Source organism: Athalia rosae, chromosome 1, assembly GCF_917208135.1.
Source record: "Athalia rosae chromosome 1, iyAthRosa1.1, whole genome shotgun sequence".
Classification (NCBI taxonomy): Eukaryota; Metazoa; Arthropoda; class Insecta; order Hymenoptera; family Athaliidae; genus Athalia; species Athalia rosae.
Genome location: NC_064026.1, coordinates 2,166,707 through 2,181,591, shown reverse-complemented (window position 1 = coordinate 2,181,591; position 14,885 = coordinate 2,166,707). Strand labels below are relative to the sequence as shown.

At 38.0% G+C, this 14,885-nt stretch overlaps 4 protein-coding genes across 5 annotated transcripts; 2 read left to right on the top strand and 2 right to left on the bottom strand.

Moving 5' to 3' along the window:
* The first annotated feature begins 7 nt into the window (after positions 1–7).
* Positions 8–3,411, top strand: LOC105693513. The gene is made up of 4 exons (XM_012413500.3): positions 8–262; positions 412–650; positions 762–1,005; positions 1,302–3,411. The coding sequence occupies exons 1-4, from the start codon at positions 142–144 to the stop codon at positions 1,751–1,753; spliced, it is 1,056 nt and encodes a 351-aa protein (XP_012268923.2). The 5' UTR covers positions 8–141; the 3' UTR covers positions 1,754–3,411.
* Positions 3,320–7,509, bottom strand: LOC105693512 (acylamino-acid-releasing enzyme-like). 2 transcript variants are annotated; one of them, XM_012413499.3, is made up of 14 exons: positions 7,386–7,509; positions 7,135–7,275; positions 6,833–7,050; positions 6,588–6,751; positions 6,359–6,507; positions 5,800–6,064; positions 5,565–5,713; positions 5,331–5,502; positions 5,012–5,266; positions 4,790–4,927; positions 4,489–4,709; positions 4,298–4,377; positions 3,793–4,008; positions 3,320–3,677 (listed from the first exon to the last, which is right to left on the bottom strand). In XM_012413499.3, the coding sequence occupies exons 2-14, from the start codon at positions 7,147–7,149 to the stop codon at positions 3,566–3,568; spliced, it is 2,154 nt and encodes a 717-aa protein (XP_012268922.2). In that variant the 5' UTR covers positions 7,150–7,275; positions 7,386–7,509; the 3' UTR covers positions 3,320–3,565. The 2 variants fall into 2 exon arrangements, with proteins under 2 accessions (XP_012268922.2, XP_048504976.1); XM_048649019.1 differs by lacking the exon at positions 7,386–7,509 and having other exon boundaries at positions 7,135–7,379.
* Positions 7,510–7,660: 151 nt separating this feature from the next.
* LOC105693322 (cilia- and flagella-associated protein 65-like) lies at positions 7,661–13,392 on the top strand. The gene is made up of 19 exons (XM_048648872.1): positions 7,661–8,148; positions 8,227–8,466; positions 8,499–8,806; positions 9,105–9,136; positions 9,209–9,379; positions 9,436–9,682; positions 9,742–9,987; positions 10,050–10,296; positions 10,385–10,741; positions 10,802–10,878; positions 10,967–11,237; positions 11,313–11,525; positions 11,588–11,776; positions 11,844–12,097; positions 12,179–12,431; positions 12,527–12,750; positions 12,825–12,993; positions 13,053–13,194; positions 13,251–13,392. The coding sequence occupies exons 1-19, from the start codon at positions 8,035–8,037 to the stop codon at positions 13,370–13,372; spliced, it is 3,876 nt and encodes a 1,291-aa protein (XP_048504829.1). The 5' UTR covers positions 7,661–8,034; the 3' UTR covers positions 13,373–13,392.
* A 16-nt stretch (positions 13,393–13,408) lies between these two features.
* LOC105693423 (tRNA (guanine-N(7)-)-methyltransferase) lies at positions 13,409–14,832 on the bottom strand. Its single transcript, XM_012413344.3, has 6 exons — positions 14,517–14,832; positions 14,281–14,417; positions 14,014–14,198; positions 13,834–13,947; positions 13,650–13,751; positions 13,409–13,584 (listed from the first exon to the last, which is right to left on the bottom strand). Exons 1-6 carry the CDS (start codon positions 14,597–14,599, stop codon positions 13,456–13,458), a joined length of 750 nt encoding a protein of 249 aa, XP_012268767.2. The 5' UTR covers positions 14,600–14,832; the 3' UTR covers positions 13,409–13,455.
* Positions 14,833–14,885: the final 53 nt, after the last annotated feature.

The window sequence follows — 14,885 nt, the reverse complement described above, 5'->3', positions numbered from 1 at the left end:
GCTTTGGGCTGAAGTACTCGCTGAACCACTGATATGATATATGTATACATACACATACATATACTATGAGTATATAGGTATATGTATACAGTGCGCCGAACGATGTGGTAGCCGATTGCTCACTACTTGGTGTTGTCATTCATGTGTTCGGTTCACCTCGATGACAGTTCTATCAAGATGCCCGGGCTTCGTGCTGTCAACATTATTTATGCATTTTACTCATTGACCATTATCGTTCACGGTTCTTCTCTGTATACAGAATGTGAGTAAATAAATTTGAAATTAGTCTTCAATGTTTTTAGATAGGTAATCAAATTCTTGCGAGCCTTTGTCTCAATACACGCGTTAAGCTCATGCTAACCTCTCGTAAACAAGCGTGACAAGTAATCCATATCCTGAAACCTTTTTCAGATGCGATGGAAAGTCCTAAGATTTGTCATCTCTATAGCTCTAAGCAAACTATCAAGTTGCCCGATGCAGAGGACGCAGCGGTTATCGTTAGGCCTAGCCACATGTTTGATCCCTGGACAACTAGCGTTGACAAGTTTTGCAAATATGTATTTAAAACAAGTCGCCATACAGGATTATTTGCAGTCATTCAAAATATGTCATTTCGACGTAATGGAAATGAATGTTTAGATTGGGTCCAGGTAATTATGGATTTTCAATTACATTATGTGTGAAGAGACCCTATAGTCAAATTTACTACTAAGTTGATTGGAGTAATGTCAGGAAAGCACTAAACCAGAAGTATTTTTTAGTTCAAAGAAGATGGTAGGAAAAGCCCATGGTTCTGTGGTGTTTTGGATCACAGGGATATGGCACATCAATCTTTACCGGAAGCAGATGACAGTATTGAACTCTCAAATTCATTGAGGTGGAATTCTTCTCGTCTTGAATTTAAGAGTCCGAAAGGTGAACTAGAGACTCGCATATTCATTTCCAAGGAGAAACTATTGCCTGGCGAAACTTTGGATCTCAGCATCGTTTATACACCTTACAAAGGTCTTTATCATTCAATTTATTTTGCACTATACTGACTTACAAAGAATGAAAAACCTACATGAAATATACCTATATCCCAAAAGCTGTGTTTGACAGTCAAGCACATAACAAATATAATAAAGATGGTCTGTTATCAAAGATAAGATTACATTAGAACAACAAAGATTACTATTGACACAAGGTTATTCCGTAATTTTAAGATGTTTCTAGTTTGGATACTTTTATCTCCAGTTCATGAGTGATGTAAAAAAAGTGTCAAACAATAGATGAATAAGTAGCACACTTTTCTTTTACAGATTGTGACAAAGTAAAGGATACCACGAAATACCGGATGAACTCTAGTAATTACTGCATCTGGGAGAAATATTACTGTGACGGCTATAGAAATTGCCCAATCGATACTTGTCGGGATGAGGTGGGATGTGAAATTGTTAGCAATGGCACAGGCACCAAGGTCACCGTAGGTGCGGTAACTACCCTTATTTTATCCTTTCTTTTGTTCGTGATGTGCTTGTGGACTTGTCGCAAGCACAAAAAATTATGTTGGTCTCCGGATTGTGCTGGACCAAATGCTGGAGCAACGAATGCGCAGCCTATCAATTTAAGAACAAGGGACTCTAGCAGTCGTTCCGTCGTTCCTACGGCTCCGATGCTGGATGAAGCATCTTCCAGACCTGTGCATGACAAGGATCTCCCGCCAAGTTATGATTCATTATTTCCAGAGCCATCAATTCCAGCTGCCACGTAACTTGACAGCCAAATGTTTAAACTGAGTCAGAAAATAATTCATTCTCTGCGAATATTATTTCCAGAGACGAATGGGCGTGTGACCCGTCAACTGCCCGTCAAATACAGTTTTACAGGTGAAAGCACTTGCCGAAATGAAAAAATTCCTACAACCGATTGACCGGCAACGGAATTTTTACAACGGTCAAATAACATGCTTATTTTTGACTTAAAATTCTATCGGCATTGTTCTTAAATTCCTCCATTGTTGGTCAAACAGACGGACGCAGTAAAAATCTGAAATAATAGCGGGACTGTCATAGAGTGATCGTCCCTGACCGGTTTATTCTGACACCCAACGGGTCAGTTTAGGAATTACAGTAAGGAAAACAGATCTAGTTCTAATCCAATCGATATTCTGCAATACCTAGGTTGTCACTAAGACTACTAAGTGGGAAGTTTGTAAATACAGCAAATGTCAGTGAATCTTATTCAATATAACTTCGGCTTAAGGGGCCATTGGAGGTAGACCGCTTTGAAAAGGCTAATCGAAGTTTCTCTTTACCGAAATTTTAGTACAATCTTTACAGATTCTTTCACTGTAGAATGTACTTTTACCGTCATTCCGACAAAACTACAAATTGTATTTTCAAAGCGTTCTGAGGATCTCGAAGATTAATCGAAAGTAATACTATAAATCTAATGTAATATAGGTATGCTGGTAACAGAATTTTAGAGCTTCCAGCGGGATAGTTTTTTAATTATTTTTGTACTAATATTTGATAAAATTTTATCAAGACGCTACCTAGTGCGTCCCCATTATTGATACGACGAATATAATACTCTGAATTACCCTAGCGTACCACCAGTCTCGTAGTGTTGAGCCACTGATCAATTTTTACTTCGAACTACTTATTTGACTGCGGCTGCTAGATATTATTCAATAATGGTACTTACATTGGCTTTGTCTATATCCGCTTTACGCATAGATCTGAATAACCGATCATGACCCTTATGTGGAGTCGTTGCCAGTTATTTATAAATATGTAACATTCGCACAATAGCACTGTTTTTGATGTTATTTATTTATTATTTTTTCGTTTCTTCTACCATAGTCGAATTTAGGTCATCGTTTGCTGGTAGCGTTTCTCTAACATAGTTCACTCTCAATTTGATTATAATTTAATGACAGCTAGTTGTGCGTCTTCCATCTAATGCCAGATGAAAAAGTAGTGACAGCAAATAAGATTAATTTTTTTAGATTCATGGGTACGAACGTGTCACAATTGTAGAGGTAATAGTCTTTTTTCATTCATATCGTGTAGTACGATAATCATTGAATGAAACAAAGGATCATTTGTAGAATAAGTTTTATCAAAGGAATCCAATTCTTATGAATTATTGTGATATGCATAAGGATGTGTGAGATTAGGAGAAACTCCTGACTTCAAAAGTAAGGTAAAGGGTTGTGGTGACACAGCCAATTATCTAAAACACAACATTCAAGAGCTCAATGAATGTATTTTTATAAAAGCATGATTTCTTATTATGCTGCATAACCATTAATGCAGAGAAAAATATATGGATCTATTTGTATATGTATTATGTATATTTGAATTTATTGTGATACAAAAAGTATCTAAGTAATGGTATTCTGTAAATACAAACTTTATAACAGTACATGACACACGCATTAATAGAAGTAATATCACTCCTTCCCAGAGTAGTTACATAAAGAGTAGCAAAATATTGGAAGTCTTTTTTTTACAATTGAGAAAGTTGTCGTAAATATATTTGATGGAAATTAACCAGCCACAGAGACTCGGTAGGTTCTTTATTCCGTAGTGGCTGAAGTATACTCCATCAGCCATAGGGCCGCGTTGATAATATTGTCGATTTCGACAGCTCCAGAACCCAGGGCATGATTGTCCTCGTACACCAACATCCTTCAAAGATATTTGAAAACTTTATTACGAATATTTCTTGGGTGACATTGCAAGTTCCCTTTGCATCTGGAAATTACGAAATACGTGTTCAAGAAATAATTGCGATGATACATACTTGGTGATGACGTTGTTGGCCTTGAGTCGATGATGCCAAAGCTTTCCCTGACTTGATGGCACACGTAAATCATTAGTACCAATGCACATCAATGTTGGCGCTCGAACTTTATCAGCATGAATAATCGGTGAGCTTTCGAACATCTTTATGAACATCTCCGTACCCAGAGGTTGAGGGATAGATTCATAGTAAGGAAAGCCTGCTTCAACGGCACACCTGGAAATTCATTAAAACGAACAAATTGTCACTCACTCAATCACGATGCTGTTGTTTTCTAGAGAAAGTTTTTGTCATTTCGAATCAATGGTTAGTGGAAATAGGGTAAAGGGTAAGGATGGCGTTATTTCTACGCGAAAACTTACAAAACTTTTAACATGCCGAAGCAATGCTAGGCTTACAAGTTATTTGAGTCTTCTCTGGGCAGTGTATTTCGGCTAAAAGTGAACATAACTGTGCAGATAAATCAGGTGGATGATAAAACAATTGGAAAGTTAGTGGTTCTTACCAATCCGGAATGTCAGATATGGTGAACATAGCTGCAATATCGATGACCGGATTCCTTGCCACGACTGCTTTATATAGGGTCTAAAAAATGAATGATAATTTGAATTTGAGAATCTCCGTGTTCTGCCCATTGGTGAAAAATCATTTTTCTCAATAGAGGGCAACTGAGAATCCATATTATTCATATCTTACAGGATATTGTCCGCTGAGATGAGCTACTAAAAAGCCTCCATGCGAACCACCATAAAGCCCCATGCGCGCCGGACTGAGGAACGAGTATTTCTTAATTGCCTCTTGGGTAGCAGTTACGCAATCCAATGTATCTGAGCGTCCCACTTTACCTGGCAGAAATTCTACGTTTTTCGAACCCATCCCCGTAGAACCACGATAGTTTACTTGCAATATTCCAAAGCCTATGAGATTTTTGAATAGTGGTAATTATCTAGTCGGGAATTGATAATATAAACAATTTTTCATCATTTAGGTTTCATACCGAGTAAGGCAAAGATAGTTTGATCCAGCGAAAAGGCATTTGCAAATGAGGAATGTGGCCCACCATGTGGAGTGACTATCAGAGGTACAGATGCAGCGCTTCCACTTGCAGGACCGAAGTATATCGAGTTGAATTGTTCTGTTGAGTATAAAATGCCGTTTCACATTCAGCACTAAGGAATTGCACTTTACACAAATAAGAGTTTGAAACTTGTCCACTTACTGACGTCATCGTTGTTATCATACAAGTGTTCGATGAACTCGTATTTAAGGTTCTCGAGCCCCTCAATTTGCAAAGGTGTTGAAATTTCTACTCGCTCAATATTTCCCAAGTTAGAAGCAGTCTCAACAAATCGTCCTACCGTGAGTCTGGTTGGCTCAACAAGGGAACTTCGTGTAAAAGCAATAAAATCATCTTTGACGTCCAATATGGACAAACTGCTAGTATCGTTTGTGATCTCAAACATCGTTTTGGTATCTGTGAACGAATAGACCGACCATGTAACAATTGCCTTTGGTAAGGCGATCTTAAATGGACTTACCTATATTTACGATGTAGGATCTAGTATTTGCACGTTGAGGTGTGCTCAGAAATAAATATCGGGAATCGCTACTCCAGCAACGTTGAGGCAAGCTTTGATTATAAAGACCGTAAAACTGTTTCTCGTTACTTATCGTGATACTGACGTTAATCACATCGATCAGAATCTCGGGCTAAAAAATATTTCCATATCAGTACTTTGCTGAACTAGAATGAACATAATTTGGACACAGACCTCGGTTGCAGTACTGGTCCATGCCTTGCGCATCAGTCTTTGTGCGTTATGATGCGGTCCACCTGCTTCTCTTTCCAGCCACACGAGGTATCGTCCATCTGGACTGAACCGTGGGGCCCGTACAGCACAATTGTCGCTCGATATCACAGCTATTTATTTACGATTGAGTAATATGACCAAAATTACTTTCATGTCATCAGTGGTAGAGGGAATAAACATAGATCAATGTATTTACTGTATTCTCCATTCTTCAATTGAAATATCCACGAGTTTCTGTTTGTACATGCAATGAGCCCAAGATATCTGGGCTCATGTTTCCATGCCACTCCAATGATATCCTTGCCATCCGGGCTCCACTGGGGTTGCCCTGGGGATAAATCTGCTGGTATACCAGACAGAGGTGTAATTGTATCTGCCTCTGTATCTAATATGACAACTACAGGCCGGTGTTTGCCCACTAATCGCTCTCCCCAATGCGGCTTATACAAATACTCATTTCCCTGAAACAAAAATACTGATATAAAAAAAAACTCGCGTTCGCATTTGTTGATTAGTTTGACATCCTTCTCACATATCTACTATCAACTGATTAATTAGTGGTCTCTGAAACATAGAACAAGATACCTATCTTCAAAAACAAATTAGTGCTGATATCAGATTTATGGTATCAGACAAACCTAGATGAGTTTCAGCTGATACGTTCTTTTTGAATTCTGAATCAGGTCACTTGATTGAAAAACTTTTATATTATAGTACGTATTGAATTTTGATATGATTATGGAAATTTATAGTACCCTCGTTTCCTCGTCCGATTTTGGGGTGGTTGGTGTTGTTTTATCTTGAGATGCTTGTTTATAGAATGCACTGGATTTACTAAGCTTTTTCTCAGCAATATAAACGAGCTTAGATTTATCAGGTGACCAATTAAATGCCCCGAATTCAGCTGTAAAATTAATGAATTGTTTAATCCATCATTCACATCTAGGAACACTAGTGTGGTGTTTCTATTATTTTGTTACTCACTATCAGTATAAATGTCGCCATGCACATCTATTGCCGACAGGTCATAATTTTTCACTAGATGTTGTCTGTCCCAAATTTCAATGAATTGTTTTGCGGTGTTGTCCACTGTCGCTTGCCTGAGCACCGCTCTTCGCTGTTCGTCATCAGTAGACGATGCAGTGATTCTTGAGAAATAATACATTTTTTGAATGGTGGTATTTTAATAAATCCTAATGAAGGTTGTGAGAATTGAATGGACTTCTTACTCTGTTGTTACATCGATTGGAAAGGTTTCAATTAGTTTTTCAAGACTTGAGTTCAGGACATGCTGTTGAGTGAATTTTTGGGTCACCCGTCTATCAAGGTTCCTCTGATTCCACGAACTTTGGACAGTTATATTTCCTGCATTGACATCTAAAATTCTTGCATCTGACAACGAAGGGTTTTGTACCACAGATTTGTACAGCTCAAGAACTCGATCGATCTAAAATGAGAAAGAAATATCAACGCTTACTGCTAAATGTAACAAATGATCATTGTCAAATGCAGAATTATAGAGCTCACTTACCTGTGCCGTTGTCATTTTACACTTTTGATAATGGCTGAGGTTAGCTCTTGGATAACAGCTACTGAAGGAATAATGAATTCGTCCAAGTAGAAAAATCTTCAACTCATTCTGATAAGAATGGTAAGTTAGATATGGACGAGGCTGTAGAAAATTAGTTCTAGATGTAAGAGATATGAAAGTTCCAGACTTGAGCCAACTGATTTACAAATTTATCGCGCATCTACCTGCTGTCACGATGTATTTATACATACCTATACCATTGACTGAAGAATGGCCTATACACTCCAAGCCGAATACCACTGATGAGTGCAATGTATCACAACAGCCCGGGGGTGAAGGCCCCGGGGGCATTGCCACCAAAATATCTCGTATTTATATATTGCGATTTAGGCATCGATAGTTATCGAATGCTGCGTCCAGTGGTTTGAATTTTCACATTTTTAAAGAGCAGAAAATTTCCAATCTGGCGTAGAACTTTCACAAATAGGATTTAATGGCTTATTGTGACTAGAGTTGTCATTAAATCTTCTTAAATACCCATATTTCTAGCAGATGTTGCATCTTGTCCACTGAAATGTATTCTCCTATTTGACGTCTTTTGTAAAAACTTTTAAAACCCAAATACGGGATTGCGGTATAAGAAAAATCGCACATTCGATGTATCGTACACATCGCTTAACAAATCGAGATTCTCTTTGTTGAGTACTACATAGCTGCAGTATTGTTGCAGTGCACCTTATGTTAGGTGACACAACGTACACCCATTACGCGGTGAATCGGGGTTCCCTTTAAACCAAATTCATTCAATTGTTGACTGTTGAAGTTAATTTCGTTGACTGAAGAATATTTTTAAGTCAATGCCAATTTCAATAGAAAATAATAAGTACTTAAACTTGCAAAATGTCTGGCTGCTGCAGGAATCAACATAAGATGAAGCTGATAAAAATTAATTTTGGACGAGTGAGCGTTGGGTCGGCTGCGAAGAGAACTTTTAAGGTTCTGAATGAAAGCTGTGTATGACATTTTCTTCTTCTTGCAATAATTAATCAGTTGGTTACTTAATTGAATGTAATAAACAGTTTGTATTCACAGGTAAAGCAGTGTTACGAAGTTCATCGGGACCCTGAGAAAAATCCACTAGATGAGGTATTTAAGCTAGACTTTTACAATTGGGATTTACTACCCGGAGTCGCCATCGATTGCGTAATTGAATATCATCCAAATTTACCTTTCCATCAAAACATTGGCTACCTAAGTATCATGAACTGTGATCGCATCTGTCACAAAATTTTTTTACAAGGAACATCTATTGGTAATTATGAACATTTCCATTGAAAGTTGCTTCAGAAAATGATTGATGAACCTGTTCCACAAAAGGTCCGAATGTAGTTTCATCAGTGTCGCGTCTGGCAATGATATGCTCAAAAAAAAGACAAGCAGTCAAAAAGTGCTTGCGGCTCACAAATGCTTCTGAGATGCCTGCAATCTTTATGTTTGATATTGACGAAGTTCACTGTCCGTTTAAATTGGATATAACAAAAGGAACAATAAGTGCAAATAATCACACGCGTGTTGTAATAACTTTTTCCCCCCCATCGCCAGGGCTCTACACATTCAATCTTCCATGTTTGATTCACCATCAGGTACAGGGTTTTTGTTATTTCGATGAATAGTAGACTTGATGTCATATTATTCTGTTACCAGAGTCCTATAGTTATTGAGCTATATGGATATCAAGGCCCCTCCCCCATCTGGGATGGTGGAGGTGAATTTTGCCCTGTAATTTTTTCTGATCCTGCACCACTCATCAAAGGATTTTCCGGCTATATGAGCGATTCTCTCAAGTTTCCAAAAGACGCCCATCCACCTATCGCTATATCTGATAATTATCTAGACTTTGGGTGGGCAAAGATGAGCACAAAAAAGAATTTTGAATCCGTACCACGAACCATATCCCTCTCAAATAATAGTACAACAGATATGACGGTAAAATGGATTAAAAGTGAGCATTACATTACATAGTAATTTTGAAATTCATTCTGTGGAACATGTTGATGAGTAATTTATACCATAGATTTGAAATGTGTATTCAACATTGAACCTAGTAGAACAACTATACCCAGACAAAAATCTGGCATTTTTCAAGTAAATTTCCATCCAAATAAGCCAGATACTCTGTTCTCCGAAGAGCTATTGGCAGAGGTCTTCTGGGAAGCTAAAATTTCTAAGTCAGACTCTAATTTGAGCTGGCAAGTCCCCATCCCACTTGCAGTATCCATTCGCTTGATCGGTGAGCATCAGATTTTTTATCCCATGCAGTGTCACGACAGTTCTTTTATCCAGGACATTCGTTTTCCCCTGGGTCAATTGGCTGGATCCCGCTATATGAACTTCCCCAAACTGTGATTCTACCTCCGTGCCTCCCACAATCAATTGTGTACACAACTTTCCTCATAAATTCGCATGGACAACTCGCAATGACTTTCAGATTCATTCCTCCACAAAAAACTCAATTCATTGTAAAGCCGATGGTAGGAATAATTCACAGGTATACAGATTGCTGTAATGTTGTGAGATTTGCATTTCTCCATCATGTGCTCATTTCAGAGATTATCAAATAGTAGTTGTGCAATTCTTCCCTGAGACTAAAGATGAGCAAGTATACGTTGAACAATGGTCTGTCCAATTTAATGGGAACCCAAAAAATGAGGTGCCCATTGAGTTCATGGCTTCTACGGAATACCCTAAACTCAGTTTTGGTGGCAACAATAAAGTTGAATTCCCCACTGTACACCCAGGATGCGAAGAGATTGCCCCAGTAACTATGCGGAATATTACAAGACATTGCATCAGGTAAGATTGCAGGCAGGTGAGATTTCAATCCATGTATAGGTATTCATAGCTCATACCTGCAGATACACATTCTCCGATATTCCCTCTTCATTAAATGTGAATCAATCACGTGGAATCATTCAGGCTAATGAAATTTTGACCCATGAGTGGTTATTCTGTCCCAAAGATATTGGTGATCATAGTTATGTGGTTAATTGTTGTGTGACAACTTTGGAAGGTGGCAATAAAATGGGAATGGAAATGGAAATGGAGGTCAATACAAATATACCCCTTGAAATTATTGGAAAGGCAGAATCAGAATTTCTTGTGGTAAATCTATGGAATATAAGTACAAGTTGGAGAAATGATTATTCTTGCCTGGCTACAATAAAGTTAATGGCTCGTTATTTTGTTGTAGGCATTACCAGAGGAACTTAATTTTGGAACCGTTGCATATGGCGAAACAAAAAAATTGAGTTTTCAGCTATTTAATTCTGGTTCAATCAAAATTCATTACAAGTTAAGATGCGAGCAATCCTGCGCCCGTGTCGGGCATGTGTTGCACAATGTTAAAATCGAACCATTAGTACAGACAATCCTTCCTGGAAGTGATCAGAAGATCGATATTTATATAACACCATCCGAGCCTGGTTTTCATCAGTTAATCGTTCAGTATTTGTTAAGACCCAATGCTCTGGTAGAGGATACCTTATCCACAGTAGATCCGAGAGATGTTTGCAAAATAAACTGCATGTGTGTCTTGCCTAGCTTTGAGGTAATCAGCACATAAGTGTTTGTGTAGCATGTAGCTACTTTAATTGTATGTAATATGCAGATCAAAGATCTACTATATTTGACCAATGAAGAATATGTAAGCAAGGCAATACTCTGGAATTTATTAGGAATTGACCAGTAAGTTATAGGAGCACTCCAACAATATTTTCTCATTGTAATAACTTTCAAGTTTCCATAGGTTCAATATTAATCAAGTTTCTTTCAGGTTCAATGCTATTACCAATTCCATTTTACCTGGTAATAAAGAAGTAATCCATCTCCGCTTTCCCGAATCAGTTTTGAACAGGGAATCGTTGCTCATAAAATTACTCGTTGTCAATTCCACTGCAGTACAATCAACATGGGATATAAAAAGAGTGAAAAAATGTGATTGTCAGCAAATTATTAAGACCCGTGGATTGACATTTAAATATAAGGAATATTGTTGCAATCACAGATTAGCCTGCACTATTTTCCCCAAGAAGGGAGTTCTGCTGGTAATTTTAATTTAGTTGAAAAAGTTTAGTTTTCCAATTTACACTTTCTTATAATTTCAATCTTTCTCATTGCAGCCACACGATAAAGCTATCATCACTATTCAAGTATGCTATGTAATATTGGGAATGACCAGCTTACAATGGCAATTGAGTTTATCCAAAAACCGCAGTATTATCATCAATGCCGATATCGTAGCTCTATCTCAGGATGAGGGTGGTCCCAGCCTTCTGACGAAACATGTTTCATTGGAAAAGACTTATATCGGCGATATGGATGCTGTAAATCAGGTATCTTCTGTACATCGTTTTCTTGAATCGGCATTCGAGTTTATTTTTAAATCCTTCACTAGATGTGTTGGCTATATAATTCAACGGACCACGAAGTGACGTACACATTAGATATTAATCCCCTTTATGAAATAAATATAAAAAATATGAGCGAAATATTTCGGTGTAGAAATCCCCATGGAACTCTACTTGGGCGATCTCATTTGCCAATTATCTTCAAGTTTCAACCAAGGAGCTTCGGATCTTACAAAGTATGCTCTTTCATCTAAACTATTCTCATTTGTCCGAGCTCTTTACAATTTATTTCATATATTTCAGGTGAATCTTCCGCTACAGCTTGGGCACAGATGGACCAATCTATCAATTGAGGCAGAAACTGATATTTCATACAAAACAAAATATCTTCCATACAATGTTTCATGCGTGGATCAATTTGCTATCCCCGAGATTCCTGTGCATTTCTCTATCGAGCATATCACGGCTTCCCCAATGCCTGTTTCCTCGAAACTCTATCGTGTGGTTATGATTTTCAATGAGTCAAAGAATCAAGTTATAGGATATCAATGGAGAAGGTTCGATAACATTATAGTTTATCCATGATTACTTCCACTCTTGAAATTTCTTTGACTCTTTCAATTATTAATAATTTGTAGCTATAATCTGCCAAATATCATTGAGATATTCGCCGAACCAGCTAGTGGCAGGATCCAGCCGACAAAAGTGCAATCGTTCCGTATAACAATTATTTCTCGTTCTCATCCATCTAAAATAACTGCCAATTTATGCTGTGAATTCTTAGACCTCAGTGCACAAAGTGCATATACGAAAAGTATTATTGAGTACGATTCCCTTTGCACGGAATTAGCAGGTCAGTTTGTTATAACGGAAGAGGGAATGACAGAACCGGTAAGCAAAACCGATTCAAATGCATGAGTTGGAGAGTTTCTAATGTTTTCGATTGTTCAGTTTCATTGAAGTACAAATTGTATGTTTGTAATAAGAAACCTCGGCTGAAACGATTAGAGAAACCAAAACCTTTCACTAAGTCACTGTCAATAAGTCTGCATATCTATGGCTTATTGGATGCTGACTTGAAGGCTACATTGAACGATCAGTTGAAGAGCACACCACCTGCAGTCTTGAGAACTCGAAGAAATGACAGCTACGATAACATTGACAAGAAACTAATTGATATCACTACACTGATCTTGGAAGGAATGATTTGGTAATTAAGATATAGGAATCTCGATAAAAAAGAACCTATTACCACACAGCAGACTTATGGTTTCAATTCTCTAGGGAGGTTCTCAACAGTAATATGTTCGTGCACACTTTAAAAGAATCTCTCACAAGGATACCAGACGTGAAATACGGCCAGTACAAAATATCCCCAACAAAGAGATGGACGCTAGAAAATAAATCATACGACATACCCCCTATGCAGTTTCTTGCATCTATTTTTGAGCAGGTAAGTTACTCTGGACGAACGATCTCTTCAGCATTCCTAACGTTCGATATTACTCACAGATAATTTTCGGAATAATACACGAAGAATTCGGATTGAGTCTGAATCATTTCAAAGAGCCTGCAGACATCAGACAATTCTGCTACCAAAAAAGAGAGCCACGATCACATATGCGGAATACGATGTGCGAATCAGAATCGCAGGGTAAGCTCGAAAAGACATACATTCTTCCCACATGTCTCAAATGTCATTTTCAACAGGGTCACTCGATCAGTTCCAGAGTGATGATATAGTCAGGGTGGGTCCCAATAAGTCTCATCATGAATCTCAAGTTAAATTCAATGTTGAGGCTGATGATTCATCCGATGAATCGCGCAATTGATTAATTAACATGGTTGTTGAAGGATTATTTTCGCCCTTTTGATGAAAAATAATTTATTCTTACTGAGAGAATAGTACAAATGCTTATTGTTTCTGCTCATATGGATCTGGAATGCGCCGAAACACTGCTGGAAATTTATCGCCCTTGTTTCTCGTCACCTTTTGACCTTCTTCTGTGCTTTCGTAAAGCTTTGCCACAATCGGATCTGAGTTCTGGAATTTTTGAAATCGAATTTAAATTCTTATCAATCAAAATGTGTCAAAAATATGAGACTCACGATTTCATTGTCTGAGATTCTCTCGAATAATGGGTGTTCAGTGAAATGCTGCACCATCCATTCGTGCAGATCTCTGACGTCAGTCATTGTGTAAACAATCGCCTATGTCAAGTAGGTATATGTATATCAATGATCGGAAAAATATTGTTTACAATAACGACAGCAGCATGGGTAATGTACGAACCCCTTCAGCTAGCACATAGGCATATTCGGCAAGAAGTGATTTATTAATGATGCGCCACTTATGTTTTGCCTTCTTGAAATGGGGATCCGGATAAAGAAAGAACATCTTTTTCAACTGTAATGTTCAGGGGAGATAAGTTGATTGACAATGAATAATATTAAAATAATCTCAAGTCACTACCTGTCCTTTTTGGAAGTAATTGGGAAGATATTTCATGGCATTGGACCTCAAGCATGCAATGTTTTGGTATTGACCAGGATGCTGAAGTCGTAGAGCAGCTATGCGGTCTGTCACATAATCAGAAACTTTCACTCTGATCTCCATTCCAAGAATTAAATTTTCCGGAAACATGGTTGAGAGTGTGACTATAATCAAAGTAAGATTTATGAAAAAAAAATTAGCGACAGATCATAAAATTTCAATTCATCATATAGCACTGATCCATACCGAGTAGTCCGCCATACCCACACCCAATGTCTGCAAATTCCACCTGGTCAGGCAACGCCGCCTCATTGTTGTCATTTATACTTTGGAAATGTTCAGGGTATAGCTCATTCCAATTCATAGAACTTGGAGTCCTTGGACTGCAAAGTAATAGTGAGGTCAAGAGGCGGAATTTACATGAAGTAATTTTTGGTTCTTGGTGGCACATGCTTATACATGGTATATATAACCTGACTTACTAATCTATGCAGTGATCTGCGATAGGATTAGAGTGAGCCCGTTGCCGATAGTATTTCTTCTGCGGTAGCGCTACGGCAGTCATGATTTTCTACGATATTCAAACAATATATCTAGAACAGAAGCATCATCAACATCCATTTATCCTAACAAACTGATCTGGTGTTGACATTTCGCTTGATCGCACGCTGCCGATGCAATCCACTGCATGCGAAACCAAAGTGAAGTTGGCTGTTTATCGCGCACGTGCGCGATGAACAGCTGACGCATTGCTTTCACTCGCCGTCTGGCGGTCAAAGAAGTAGTTTGCCGTTGAAAAAAGAATCGTAAAGATCAACGGTAAAGATTCGTAAGGATGTGCTGTAGTAGCG

Bases quoted from the DNA above. Each gene is read 5' to 3' on its own strand.
- LOC105693513 (XM_012413500.3), top strand. From the start codon at position 142: ATGTGTTCGGTTCACCTCGATGACAGTTCTATCAAGATGCCCGGGCTT. The intron at 263-411 runs GTGAGTAAATAA...AACCTTTTTCAG, and splicing joins TTCTTCTCTGTATACAGAAT to ATGCGATGGAAAGTCCTAAG. The intron at 651-761 runs GTAATTATGGAT...AGTATTTTTTAG, and splicing joins AATGTTTAGATTGGGTCCAG to TTCAAAGAAGATGGTAGGAA.
- LOC105693512 (XM_012413499.3), bottom strand. The intron at 5,503-5,564 runs GTCTGTGTCCAA...AATATTTTTTAG, and splicing joins GGACCAGTACTGCAACCGAG to CCCGAGATTCTGATCGATGT. The intron at 4,710-4,789 runs GTATGAAACCTA...AAAATCTCATAG, and splicing joins AACTATCTTTGCCTTACTCG to GCTTTGGAATATTGCAAGTA.
- LOC105693423 (XM_012413344.3), bottom strand. From the start codon at position 14,599: ATGACTGCCGTAGCGCTACCGCAGAAGAAATACTATCGGCAACGGGCT. The intron at 14,199-14,280 runs GTATGGATCAGT...CTTTGATTATAG, and splicing joins TGGGTATGGCGGACTACTCG to TCACACTCTCAACCATGTTT. The intron at 13,948-14,013 runs GTAGTGACTTGA...TGAACATTACAG, and splicing joins ATTACTTCCAAAAAGGACAG to TTGAAAAAGATGTTCTTTCT.
- LOC105693322 (XM_048648872.1), top strand. From the start codon at position 8,035: ATGTCTGGCTGCTGCAGGAATCAACATAAGATGAAGCTGATAAAAATT. The intron at 9,137-9,208 runs GTGAGCATTACA...TTTATACCATAG, and splicing joins GACGGTAAAATGGATTAAAA to ATTTGAAATGTGTATTCAAC. The intron at 11,777-11,843 runs GTATGCTCTTTC...CATATATTTCAG, and splicing joins GGAGCTTCGGATCTTACAAA to GTGAATCTTCCGCTACAGCT.